The 14,184-nt window shown below is 40.8% G+C and overlaps 1 protein-coding gene across 7 annotated transcripts in view; it reads right to left on the reverse strand.

Annotated features, from left to right (window-relative positions):
- ABI1 (abl interactor 1) overlaps nucleotides 1-14,184 on the reverse strand; it is an 83,910-nt gene that overhangs the window by 28,099 nt on the left and 41,627 nt on the right. For all 7 annotated transcript variants that reach the window (XM_068404439.1, XM_068404438.1, XM_068404437.1 and 4 more), the window contains exon 3: nucleotides 1,676-1,852. In XM_068404439.1, coding sequence (XP_068260540.1) covers nucleotides 1,676-1,852 — 177 coding nt within the window. The remainder of the gene's footprint in view (nucleotides 1-1,675; nucleotides 1,853-14,184) is intronic.

The raw sequence follows: 14,184 nt of genomic DNA on the forward strand, positions 1-14,184 counted from the left end.
CACGGTCATAAAACAGACTTAGGTAAATCACTTAATAAAGAAACAATAGCAAGACATAATTTGGAGCTGACTTGTAATGAGTTGCTAATTTGGTTATTACCGGAAACTATTTTACCTCTGAACAGACCAAGTTTTTAATACAGAATTAAACTAAGTTAAAAACCCCTTTACTAAAAATGTTCCATTAGAGCTGCCTAGAAACAGGTAAACAGCACATCATTTCCACCCCCTAAACAAATAGGGTCACATTAATAAAGACTCCAGTACTCCTAAAAGCAAATAGTCATATTGGAAAATGCAACTGCTATACCTTAACAACTTCAGTGTTTATGGATCAAGCAACCTGTTTTGAGCCTGCACAATACAAGTAGTTCAGCAAACCACCAACTTCCAAGACCAACAGTAATTACTCTCCTTTTAAATAGTCTTCTACAGCACTTGATCCCTGGAGCACTTAAGGGCAGAAAACAATATCCTGACATTGAATTTGTGGATTCCTGGATTCGAATGCAGAGACTGTATGGAAAAATTATCAATTTCTCTGACCCCAGTGTTTCTATTTTACAGCAATTCAGGGCATGTCTTTCAGGCTTCTACATAGGATTGTGCTTCATCCAGTCTAGCTTAAATTATTAGTGTAAAATAACCCTAAGTAGTACAGGTTTAGCTACAAACAAAACAAAAAATCAGGTAGTCCAAAGTCACTATGTTAATTCATAGCCTAGAGCTGTGATGGTATGGAGTTGCTTTCTAACTTGTGTTGGAATTAGACTCCTCTGGGCATTTGGAGGGTTACTATGAAGTAGGAGGTACCCTGGCACTCTTTTGTGTCGAGTAATTCTGAAAGATCTGTTCCTCAAGAGCTCAGTGATTCAAAGGGCACATGGTGTTCTGATCTAGCTGCACAACTGACTGACCAGAGCATATCAAGCTTTAGAGGATACATGGATGTTGAACAAAAGCTTTTTAATGCCATTCAAGGGAAGATAGTTGTGAACTGAATATACCTGGAACACCTGCTCTAGGTGGATACAAAGCTATTTTTTTATAAAAAGATGTCCAGGGAACAAAGGGTGTTATGTTAATTCACTTCAACTATGACCATTTCAAGGGAGGTAGACATTAATTTGTGAAGGCTTTTATTTAGAGAAAACAAGGCTGTCCGAAAGCACAAATGGGAGTGAGACATCAAATGCCACTAAGATTTCAATGCCAACTAGCTGACCCCCTTTCTCCTGACCACCCTCCAAAAAAACCCAACAAAACACCTTCACCCCAGCCAGTTTCCCCATAACAGAAGACTTAATTTTTCTCAATAATGATAGAAAAAAAAAAAGGCGTGGCAGAGACAATTTAATCAGAGGAGGAAGGAGTGATAATTTTAAAAGTCAGTCATGGCTTTTTTAACAAGTCATTAGCCTAAGATAATGAGCCATTATTTCCAGACACTGTGACTACCACTGACAGTCACAAGGTTATGGCAAACATTGCTCAAAAACCCCTCACTGTAAAACAATCCATTTTGTTATTGAAATGTCTGTATGTGGAAGCATATGAAAGCCATAATCCTTCCTACCAATAATGAACTAAACATTTTAATGTCACTAACATTCTGCCCCAACCCTATCTCCTGATCTGTGTTACTTGGAGTAGTCAAGTGTCCAGGTATTCTTACCTTTACGCCATGGCCAACATCATCCAGCACCGTGTAGTCTATAGGTTTTCGAATATACCTTACAGGACGTTCCATGTTTGCTGGCGCTATAATTTTGTGAGTTCTCGATGTGTTCTTATTGGTCGTCAAAATGCCTATCTCTCTGCGAGCGACCTTTTCTTTATGGATGTCCACAGTCTAGATTAAAAACAAGAAAGTATGGGTTTCTTTAGGCATTTGCTGTTTTCTTTACAGAGCTTTCTACACATTTAGGCTTCACTATTAGACAAAGAGTCTGAACAGAGTTAATGCTGCTGGAAGGATGCCAGCTTATTGACAAAATGAGTTTAATCTACATGAACATTGTTGGAAAATGAGACTTTAATGAAATAACCAATATTAATAATAAAATTACAATTACACATTACTGCTTTGACACTCTAAAGACACTACGAAGAAACAGTATATGCAGATTAACCCTCAATGCTCTTATGACTGACACTAGTAATAAATTACTCCAACTCCACAGCTGGGAAACCAGGACAGACAAGCTAAGCAATTTGCCGGCAGCCCCAGAGGGGGACTAAGCTTGGGAAGTCTGTGCGGTAATTTCTTTCAGCAAAGCAATCGGTGCATATCAGAGTAAGAGTCTGCGTAGAGAAGGACTAATTTCAGCACTGACGCTAGTTTCAGTCATACTGTTTATAGCAGCTTTACTAAAAGAATAAAACAGAGCCTTAAAGATGCAAGTAAAGGAATATGAAATATGCTGAGCTCCATCATTTTACTAGGAAATACGTAAAGAGACAAAGAAAGGTCAGTCCAGCAGCCTGTGAAGGATCAAACTAAGCTTCACATAACAGACACAGGCTTCTACATTCAACACAACCACTGCTTAAACCCTAGCTGAGGGAGAACAAGTACAAACCAAGCATCAGATGCCATAGGAAGTCCCTCCTCTAGGAAGCCTATTTTGAGATTCAGGGATTGAATTTACTGGTTTAAGTACCTACTAGAACCTCAGGATCTCATTGCAGGAGATGGTATCTGACAAAAACCACCACTCTAGATGACTTTGAACAAAACCTATCAAGCCACCACTTTTTCCACTAAGGAAAATAATTCTCAGTCTGTAAGCATCAATTCCTCCTGGAGACACTGTCATAGAAACAGAGAGTCAACGTTCAGAAAGAAAAATCCTTGTCCACCAGTACTTGTTTGGGTACATCTCTAGAAATGGCTTAATCTAACACGGATATTGTGATGTGCAAGGTTTTGTTTAGTGAAGCAGAGACAAAGATGAAGCACAAAATTAGTTTATATTTCACTCTACTTCCATGTGAGGCAAGATGAAAAAAGCAAGGTAAGCATCCAGGAAATGACCATTTCTAGGAAAGCCAGCATTCAGTGTTCAAAGTTCACTATAAAATGCCTTCAACTGAACAGTTTTTTTCATTAACTGTTGCACACGCTCAGTTGCACACGCTCAAATATTCTTAAGTTCTCCTTAGTAAGTACAGAAAGAAATAAAATCCTCCTTAACAGCTTTGATACATGGCATTGCAGATTACAAGTAAAAACACAAGTGGATAAAGCACCTAAAAGCAGTGATATCAAGCAAGCTTGTTTTCACAGCTTAAGCTAAATAACAGACAAACTTGTAACATAGCAAGAGGTTCTATTCACTTTGGAAGCGCACAGAATCTTAATAGAAATAAGAGTTGTGATTTTCCAGAGCAATGCAAGACATTAAATGTGTATGTCTGCATTAGCTTATTAGGAATAAGTTAATTAAATATCCCAATAAAGCTTTGGTGCAAGTTTTATTGTTCTAAATACTCATGCTCTGAAAAAACCCAAAGTCAGGAATAAAAAGCACCTTTCCCAATGAGACAATCCTATACGTCAAGCATCTACCTCTACATCAGTATCAAGTATCAGCCACTGCACCCACGTTTGCTCTGGCAGCCAATTTCACAGATGACACAGCAAAGACTTAAGAACAAAACTACCCATATTTCTTCAACTCCAGCTATTATTTGCTCTTTTCCTTTTAGAGACTAAAATATACATGTTAGTTCTGCCTTTTAGTTTGCTTTCAGTGAGATCAAGAAACAGATCTGAGTGCTGTGCTACATGTTCTGAGATAATCTCTCTTCCAGTTCCTCCATACAACCTGAACCCTTTTGTTCAATGATAATATCAGGTCTTAAACTATCTTACAGAACTCTTTAACAATACACAACTCTTCATATTTTGTAATACACGAGCACTGCATAGGTAAAAAAAACCTTTAGAGTCAGCTAAACACAGCAGTATAGGAGGCTGAGGAGAACGTCAATTTAAGGCACATACTACAATGTTTTAAAAGAGGGTACTTTAAAATACTACTATGCCCCTTGAAATAAATCCATGCTTCTACTTCATTCTCACAAACAGAATCTGTTGTTACTAATAAACTAATTTTTTGTTCAGTGGATGGGCAAAAATGCATCTTTATACTAAGAGTTCTCTCCATGTTGATGCCAAAAGAAAAAAAAAAACAAAATAAAACAAAGCTCTTCACAGTACAAAAAGATGCATCTTCTCCTAGCAGGCAAGTCCATGAAGACTGACTTTACCTCCCTGCAATGAACAATGAAAATTCTATAAATTACTAGAGCAGAGGATAAGAAATTCCAGGAACAGATGCTGTACCATACGTGCTTTGGAGAATTACTTAAGTAATCTCGCAACAAATTATTGCTAATGGCAAAACCCCTTAGATCAGAAAAAGAGCCTTTATTAATTATATCAGACGGTTTATCCAAAATTAAATATAGAGCAGTGATTTGTAAAGTCTTTCTATAGATTTCAGTAATGTAAACCAAACAAAAAGAAGACAATCTGTATCACAGTGCAGGACAAGCAACTTATGGTACATATGTAAATCTTGAAAGGCATGCAGGCATGGCTGTGCAAGAGCCTGATTTGCTGTTCAAAGCAAATGAGACTGCAACTCTTACCACATCTGGGACACTGGAAAAGCAAGGCGGTATATTGCCCCTATGCAAAGCAGAGGCTCCCAGCATACGGTTTGCCCAGAGCAATATGCTGCTCATCAGCTACTAGACAGCATCTTGCTTCAAGAAGAAATGACTTTTTCTAGATCTATAAAGACTGCACATTATTAATTTTTATGTGATCATTATGCAATACAAAGCACATAACAGTTGTTAATTTTTGTATTTTTATCTATTTGCTTGATGATGATGCAGAAGTTTATTTATGGAGAGGGACTTTTTACAAGGGCATGTAGTGATAGGACGAGGGGAAATGGCTTTAAACTGAAAGAGGGTAGATTGAGATTAGATGTTAGGAAAAAATTCTTTACTGTGAGGGTGGTGAGACACTGGAACAGGTTGCCCAGAGAAGCTGTGGATGCCCCCTCCCAGAAAATGTTTAAAGCCAGGTTAGATGGGGCTTTGAGCACTGTGGTCTACTGGAAGGTGTCCCTGCCTGTGGTGGGGGGGCTGGAACTACATGATCTTTAAGGTCCCTTCCAACCCAAACCATTCTATGATTCTATGATTTATTGTTTAGTCATAGGCAATGTTTTTCACTTCCTAAAGAGGAAAAACCCAAAACACAAGCAATTTTTAGCAGGATAGCATAGCTATCCAGCCATACAACAGTTAATTCCCAAGAGACACAAGCCACATATACGAGGTAACAGCCAAACTAAACCATTCTCAAAGCTCCGGCCACACTTGGCATCTGTAGCTATGAGTAAATGTCCTCTCCAATATGGTAACAAGACAGCTAAACAGTAGTTAGCTTGTGATTTTATGCACAAAACCTACTTTTAAACATCAAAGATGGAGAGGAGCAAAGTATGGCAAAGCAGATTGGGATAACACAGGTTAACAAGCACTCGCAAACAGTCAGACCAGCTTCAAGTACACTTGGCCTATGCTGAAACATAAATACATAGCATAATTTAAAATCGGGGGAATAAGGATGGGATTCTCACTCCTAGACAACATAGTCCATCAGGAAAAAGTCCAGCATTGTACTGGTTTGCAGAAGAGGGAGAAGACAGCCCTTCCAAAAGCATGACATGTTTCCTTTAGGAAGCAAATTTAAACTAAACCACCAAACAAACCCCTCTGCCATTATAACTGGGTTCTAGGGACCATGTCAGCTAATCCCAGAAGCAAAGTTAAACTTGGAGGTTGAAGGAACTGTTAATGATTAGCTGCCTCAACTATCTGTCTCTTTCAAACCATATAAAAAAAAAACAAACAGTTGATCAGCAGGATGTAGAGTTAAATTTTAATTGTTTGCTTCCTCAGAAGTAGCCTCAAGGCCAAGTGCAGCACAGCAATGATACAGCAAGTAGTTGTTCTTTTCTCTTTGTCTGTGCTGCAGATACCGCCCTACCCGTGTGCTACAGTGTGCAATCCCAGGACAAACACTTTACAAGAAATAGAGACTGGAGTACATTTGGCCAAGCTAGTTTGAGGACATCTGAATATTTTAATCAATCCCACGTATATAGGGATATTTAAAACAAAAAAAAAAAAGGAAAAGAAAAACAACTTCAAGCTTTGACAATCTTTTTAATCCTGAACCACTTCAACTTAAATTTGTGAGCCAAATACACAGCCACAGCTTCTCTCACTAAATGCATGCACAGCTGGTGAAGAGCAGGGGCTGGGGGGAAACCTCTATCAAACCAACTCAGCTAACTAGGCACTGCCAACTTCAGGCTGTCCTGAAGGACAAGGCAACTCACTACACTAATACCACAGACTTACATCAAGCAAATACCCTTTAGATTTGTGTTAAATTAACTGATACTTGAGAAGCGTTGTGCAGGAAAACTCCACTTCAGGTTTCCTACTCTGCTCCTCCCCAGTTCCTCAAGAATGAAGCTGTAACAGCACACACACTCACCTGGCAGAGGGGACAGGAGAAGCGCTGTGTGGTGCTGCACAGCGATCTTACCAGCAAGCTGGGAAAAGTTGTCAGGCTTTCAGGAAAAGTGCAGCAACAGTTAGGGTAGAGAAGAACAGCTGCCCAGTCCTCAATAGTGAAAATGGTGGCTATCAGGTAAAAACAGTAGACAAACAAAATCCCCCCAAAGAGAGTCTAAGATACAGTGTATGAAGCTACAAATTAAAAAATAAAAAAAATCACCCCCACCCCCCAAAAAAAAAAAAAAAAAAAAAATCAAGCAACCACACGCTTTCACCCATGAATTTGACGATGCGTGAAAAGTTACTTCAAGGGCATTTCCTTGATTTAAAAATCTAACACCTAAAACACATTAAGCAAAAAAAAATTACACCACCATTTTTACTGACAGTTTTTCAGGCCATTTCATGCAATGAATGTCCTGTGCTACACAGAGCTGCAAGTCAGTAACTTTTCAATTTGTCCCTTGGCGCACTCAGACAAGAAGGAATGTAGCCTCAGACTCCACAGGCTTCCTCAAGCTACTACTTTAGAGAAAAAGAGGAGAAAAGGAAGGCCGAACAGCTTTTTATTAGCAACAGCGTTCTGTAACTTTGACATTGCTTCTCTTTTTCACTTTTCAGTTTGTGGTTGAATATAGGGTTGGGTCTGCTACTAACACTTTGTTTCAAATAAGTAAAGCCCTGGTTACAGGGTAATCAGTGTTACACATATATAAATGTTAGCAGAATAGATCAGAATTACTTCATACAAGCAAAACCACAGACATGACATATCAGCCATGCACACAGCATGACCTGTTACCACTACCCACCCCCATCTTCCTATCGTACTTGGTGTAATCACACTTACTGACTCTAAGTAACCTGTTCTGCAAAGCTGGTGCTGTACTTCCTGAAAGTAATCTGTTCCACACCTCTGGCGCTGTGTGAAGTTTTGGGCGTCTCAATGCAAGGACATCAAACTAGAGTGTGTCCAGCGGAGGGCGACCAAGATGGTAAAAGGTCTCGAGGGCAAGACTTACCAGGAGTGGCTAAGGTCACTTTGTTTGTTCAGCTTGGAGAAGAAAAGGCTGAGGGGTGACCTCATCTCAGTCTACATGTTCCTCAAGGTGGGCAGAGGAGGGTGAGATGCTGATCTCCTCTCTCTGGTGACCAGCAATAGGACATGAGGAAATAGAATAAGGCTGCTTCAGGGCAAGTTCAGACTGGACGTTAGGAAAAGGTTCTACACTGAGAGGGTGGTCGGTCACTGGAACAGGCTCTCCAGGGAAGTGGTCAGCGCCCCAAGTCTGTCAGCATTCAAGAAGCATCTGGATGACGCTCTTAGTACACATGGTTTAGTTTTAGGTAGTCCTGCAAGGAGCAGGGAGTTGGACTCAATGATCCTTATGGGTCCCTTCCAACTTGAGATGATTCTAGGCTAAAGTGAGCATTATTGAAAGGCAAGTTAATGGGGAGAAGAGTATTTCATTCATTCCTATATCTGAGGGCAGTGAAATTCTCTTAACCAAAGGGCACTGCTGGCAGTATAAGAGAAAAGAATGGCGTAAGAAAAAGAACATTTCTAGTCAGACAAGCCAACTGGAACACTACTTGATGTATCAAGTCAGGCTAGCAATCCGTCAAATATGGTAACTCCTTTCAGCAGAAACTGTGCCTGTGCCCACAAAATACTGGGCAAAGACACGGGTTTCAGGTTGAATCTAGTCAATATGCAATACATGGGACAGCAAGTGGCACAGAGAAAGGAGTTTAGTTTCCTTCCTCGACCTACGGGACAATCGGCTGTATTCCAAGCTTACTTGTTTATGTTTGAATACAAAAGGTAAGAACCATTCTACTACCTGTAAAATTGAGCCACAGTTTCAGATTCAGTTGCTCATAGCAATAAAATACGTGTAGTTGAATGTTACAAACATTATAACAAAAAACAACAAATATTTTCTAGTAAATGCACATTTTCTATTCAGTACTACAAGCTCATACACTCAGACCATAAATTGTAGTGTTAACCACAGGAAACAAAACTTAAGAAACAAACACTAAGGTGCTTTCAGCATACCTTAATAAAGAAAAAAACCTAAACCCAGTCTTTGCTATATGTTCCTAGATGCAGCTTTAATATTAGCCCTCATTGTCATTCTCCAAAACAGCAGATTTCACTGTTTTGCTATATAGTTCACAGAATAAGCTTCCCTGAAATAAAAAAAAAATCTGATGAAACGAAGAACGTTAACCTGTTCTGTTTCAGAAATACAGTTTTATCCCACTGCTACTTCCATAAAGAAAGCATATTTAATAGGACTTTTTAAATAAAAAAGTTACAGTTAATTGAATAACAGCACTGAAGAGATTCTGGACAACGCACATTATACAGGCTACCCGCAAGGAAGTCGGTTTGACCTACAAAAAGGACAATAAAATTCCCAGCTTTAATGAGCTCAGCCAGAGAGCTAACTTCTTCAGGGAGAGCACTATTTTATACTGTTATTTTGTGAAGGAAAATCAAAAGAAAATTTAGTATGTTCACATTTCCCTGTGTTGAATATATTTACACTGCAAGATAAATATTCTACAGAAAAGATCATAGAATGGCTTGGGTTGGAAGGGACTTTAAAGATCATCTAGTTCCAACCCCCTGCCACAGGCAGGGACACCTTTCCACTAGACCAGGTTGCTCAAAGCCCCATCCAACCCAGCCTTGAAAACTTCCAGGGAGGGGGCATCCACAGCTTCTCTGGGCAACCTGTTCCAGTGTCTCACCACCCTCACAGGAAATAATTTCTTTCTAATATCTAATCTAATCTACCCTCTTTTGGTTTAAAACCATTCCCCCTCATCCTATCACTACATGCCCTTGTAGAAAGTCCCTCTCCCGCTTTCCTGTAGCCCCTTCAGGTACTGGAAGGCTGCTAGAAGGTCTCCCTGGAGCCTTTTCTTCTCCAGGTTGAACAACCCCAACTCTATCAGCCTGTCTTCATAGGAGAGGTGCTCCAGCCCTCTGATAATCTTCGTGGCCCTCCTCTGGACTCACTCCAACAGGTCCATGTCCTTCTTATGTTGGGTGCCCCAGAGCTGGGCGCAGTACTGCAAGTGGGGTCTCATGAGAGCAGAGCAGAGGGGGAGAATCACCTCCCTCGACCTGTCATCAATTATGGGTTCAAGGCACAAAAGGCATGAAAAAGCATAAGTGAGTAGTTTGGGTTTTTTAAGACATCATGTACAATCAGATGTCTACACAATGTTACAAATTATATCTTTCATTAACTATTGATGAAAGTGCAAGTTATCTTAAGTATTTGACTTGATTACTATTACTTATATATTGTCTGATCCCTGTCAAGATAGTGTTCAAGAAACTCAAGAATTTACCTACAGAAATAAAATAATTTATTTCCATCTCTTGTCCGGGAGAGTCCAAGTGCTAAGGAAGCCTGGTCTCACTGGAGATGCAGAGAGTAGAGTGCCAGTGCAACCGGCACCGCTCAACCTTGTTTATCGTTATGCACACACTCATTTATCCCATGGGGATCTTCTCCCAGGTATGAGGCTCTACTGGTGTTGGGAATTATAACTGCCAATTCCATTGACTACAAATAGTTTGAATATGCCAGCTGTGTCTGCACCACAGTTACAGACTAAAACTGGACAGTTTGGTGGGCACCTGCCTCTTCTCAGTTCTTCAGCACAGACATCTGGTTAAGTTAACCAAGATCTGAGAAGCATATAAAAAACCCAAAATAAACTTTAACAGAAGCACTGCCCTGTTATCAGTGACTGTTGGGGTCAATCCTCTCTCCAAGCTAGAAGACTGATGCAACCTTTTATCATGCCCAGTTAGCCATCACTTGTGTGAAATTCAAGTCCCTAATTAGCTTTGAACAGATCTTTGTCTGAAGGTACCATACTAGAAGCTTTGTACTGGTTACCTTTCACTTTCACAGTAAAAAGCGGAAAGATCCTCCTTACCACACCACCTCCCTAAGAGATGAATTCAAGACATCTTTAACAGCCCCTTGGGCAGTCACCAGAATCAAGTCTGCTAAAGTACTGTCAACTTATCAGTCAATTTACAGAAGAAAGCCAGTGCTAGGAACAAGCAAGAGTTACCAGAGGAGAAGAAAAAATTAAGTGCTCTTTTTCAGCTCCCCAAATTCTTTTAAGAATATAAGGATTTCAAGGGTTTATTATTTCATAGAATGGTTTGGGTTGGAAGGGACCTTAAAGATCATCTAGTTCCAACCCCACTGCCATGGGCAGGGACACCTTTCCATAGATATATTTCACATATACAATCCTTCAATCCAATTTTCACTAAGGCTAAAAGTCGGTTGCCTGAACACCAGCATCTAGCGTCATCTGAGAATCCTCAGAATATCCTGTCATGCCTTCTGAAGCTGCACCATGAACGACAGGTCTCCTGTCACTTCTGAAGCATTCAGACATCTAAGTTTCACCTTGTGTGTTTGCTTTGTATGTGCTGCTGGCAATGTAGGAGGCAACTGAAATAAGATTTAAGAGTTGTATTTCCAGAGCTGCAAATCCAGCAATGTTTTCTCGTAGGTTTATAGATAGAAGTTTCTCACACATTCCCTTCAGTATACAGACAAGTTACAATAGCAGGACAGGCTCTCCAGAAAGCTTCGTCTCCTGAAGTCCTGGTAAATCCAGGCCTCTTAAGGTAAAAGGCTAGAGGAGCCAGATAAGCCATGTCTCATGTAATCTGATATGTCACCTTCCTTTTCCTACAGAGAAGGTTCACAATCAAGAGCTTTTACAGATGAACATAATGAACTAAGGCCATCAACACATATACAGCAGCTTGCACAGTTATATAAAGCGTTGACCATCATCAGAGGGGGAAAGGCACTAGAGAGAACAAAGCAAAAATAACGGAAGAAATACTAAGTCTTATTTCCAGAGGTAACACATATATAAAAAAGTGTGCATTTACATATTTATATACATAAACAATATATATATTTAAAGTATATATAAAAACACAATGCTAAAAATGCATTTTACTAAAATTATCCAACATCGGGGGGGTTGAAAAGTGGTGGTTGTGGTTTTTATTTTGCCAGTTTATCACTGAATTTCTTCAATTATGTCTGAACGCAGATATATGCAAGTTTACTCCTATGGAGCTAGCCCTTGACTTGATAATTTAAATATTTTTCTTTATATACACTAGCAGAAAATCTCGATTTTTCTAACAATCACCATCGGCATAAAGCAGACCAGATTTCAGCCAAGGTTTGAAGATATTTTTCTACCTTTACATAAGTATTTTTCCTAGGATATCAGGACAGTTGGGAGGGGGGTTGTCAGGGAAGGAAGTATAACATAGGCGTCCCATTTACTTATGACAGTTTGCTTGCTATACGGTTTTAGAATTCAGAGGCACAGAATCTAAAACAATAATGCACATAGTCCATAGCATGTCCTGCTCCAGAATTATGTTTCTTAAGCTGTACCAATTTCAATGCAAGGCATACTTAAAAAAAATTGATTCCTGACCAAACAGAACATGTGCTTGCAAGTGTTAAAATACTCATATGTCTTGGGGGGGGGGGGAAAGAACAAAGAGTGGGGGCATTGATAAGCCTCATTAAAATCAAGCAGCAGGAAACAAGAGCTAGAGAAACAGACAAAGCTTACTGGCCATAGACAAGTAGCCTCACCTTTAGCCCTCTTTGCTGTTATGAAACTGGAAGCCTGTCTTCCAAAAGGACTAGGATTCACTGAGAATTGGACTCAAAGACCCCAGTTTCCAAAACACAGTCTGTGAAGTTGCACACACACCTACACAACAGCATTGAAAAGGAGAGGGAAGAGAGGTCTGTTCAGCTAAAGTTCACAGTACCCTGCTGGCAAATCTAGTCACACATTCTGCAGGAGAGACTGAGCAGAAAGGGGATACGCACAAAGGGGACACCGGGCAAGGACAGACCAGAGGCGCTGGGAGCGGGTGCGTGACATTCTAGGACAAGAATCAGAGCAAAGAAACCAGCCCGCTCGTCCAAGAGCCAGACTTAGTTCATGCCTCATTTTTCTTTTCTGGTGCCAACTGGAAAAGGGAGGACTGCTATGCAGGACACATTCATCCTTCAGACGGTACAGAAGGAAAGAAGCTTCTCACATTATTCTCTAATGGCTACTTCAGAGCATGTTCATGCAAGACACTGAGAACACAAAATGGGGCAGCTGAAGGAACTCAGTAAGTCTCACCGGTGAAATGCCACCTCATAGAATTAGGCTCTATAAATGAGCAGCATCTATGGAGAGACACAAGGGCATCTCATCACACCCTCACCCCCTGCCCCCCCCACCTTCCCCAGCTGAAAGGAAGATTATGTCAATACAGAGCATATGGAGGGGAGGTCTGCAGGAGTATCTTTGGGAACAGGGAGAGGGATGTGGGAAGGAAGACTGGCAGATGGCAACTGAAGGCAAATGGAGTTTATGTCCTACAGAGGAAGATATTTTTAGCAACTCTACAGAGGCCCTGGTTATGGAAAGAAAACAGTTAAGACAACAGTCCTCCCTCCGCCCCGTTGCATTGGTGAAATGCCAGAAGCACTTTGCTAAAGTTCACATAAGTATGGGGGAAATGGAACTTCAAACATCTGGAGTATGGAGGTCAGACAGTGCTGCAGAAGCAGCTGGCCCTGCACGCAGGAGGCAGCTGTCTGCCGGGACGTCAGTCGAGTGAAGGGAAGAGGTGGGATGGTCTGTGGCTAGGAGCAAGAGCCTGGAAAACGGCAGACTGAAGCTCTATTCCTGGCTCTGCCAGACTTCCTGTGCTACGCTAAGCAAGTCGCTTCGCTGCTTGGGCCAGCTTCTCAGAGCTGCCCACCTGCAGCAGCTTCGAGAACAGACATAGACAGAGTGTAGGTGGGCACAGGTATAGGCAATGCTGCCATAGCTGTCTGCTCCAAGTGCAGTGAAACACAGCGACAAAGATACCCAAGACTTCTCTGTAAAACAGCTTCCACCGGTGTTTTTAATTGCCAATGAAAATGTAGAAGTGAGTTGTGGATCACACTTCCTGCGCTTTGGCAAACCCTACAGACAATTTCAACCATTTGAGCAAACCAAATGTACATACACTTGAATAAGTAGTGCGTTGTGAACATTGCTCATTTTAAAAAATAAAGCAAGCCCTCCAATGACCTCTGATACATGTTCATAGCGAGTACAACATGAATTTTTGCATTCTAGCTGAGATTTTTTTTCGGTCTTTCAAATTCAACTGCTAGTTCAATTACCTCTCCAAGAGTCTGAGTATAATAAACAGGTAGAAAAAAAAAATCCATCACTAATGTAGATCTCTGTGGGAGAACGGAGAGAAAGGGAGATGGGGAGATTATTTGCAATTATCTTCCACCTGCCTCCTAAAGTCTGTGGCTTTTCAGCATCAAAAGCTGGGAGCAGGGCAGAGAGAAGTAGCTTCCATGGTGTTATTCCCTGTTCTAACACAAGTCCCCGATCACTCCAGAATATGTTTTCCAGTATTGGCTGGAGATTCAGCTGTGGCCGAACACCATGCACCACCAGTTCACAACC

This window comes from Nyctibius grandis, chromosome 7 (genome assembly GCF_013368605.1).
Source record: "Nyctibius grandis isolate bNycGra1 chromosome 7, bNycGra1.pri, whole genome shotgun sequence".
NCBI classification, from domain to species: Eukaryota; Metazoa; Chordata; class Aves; order Nyctibiiformes; family Nyctibiidae; genus Nyctibius; species Nyctibius grandis.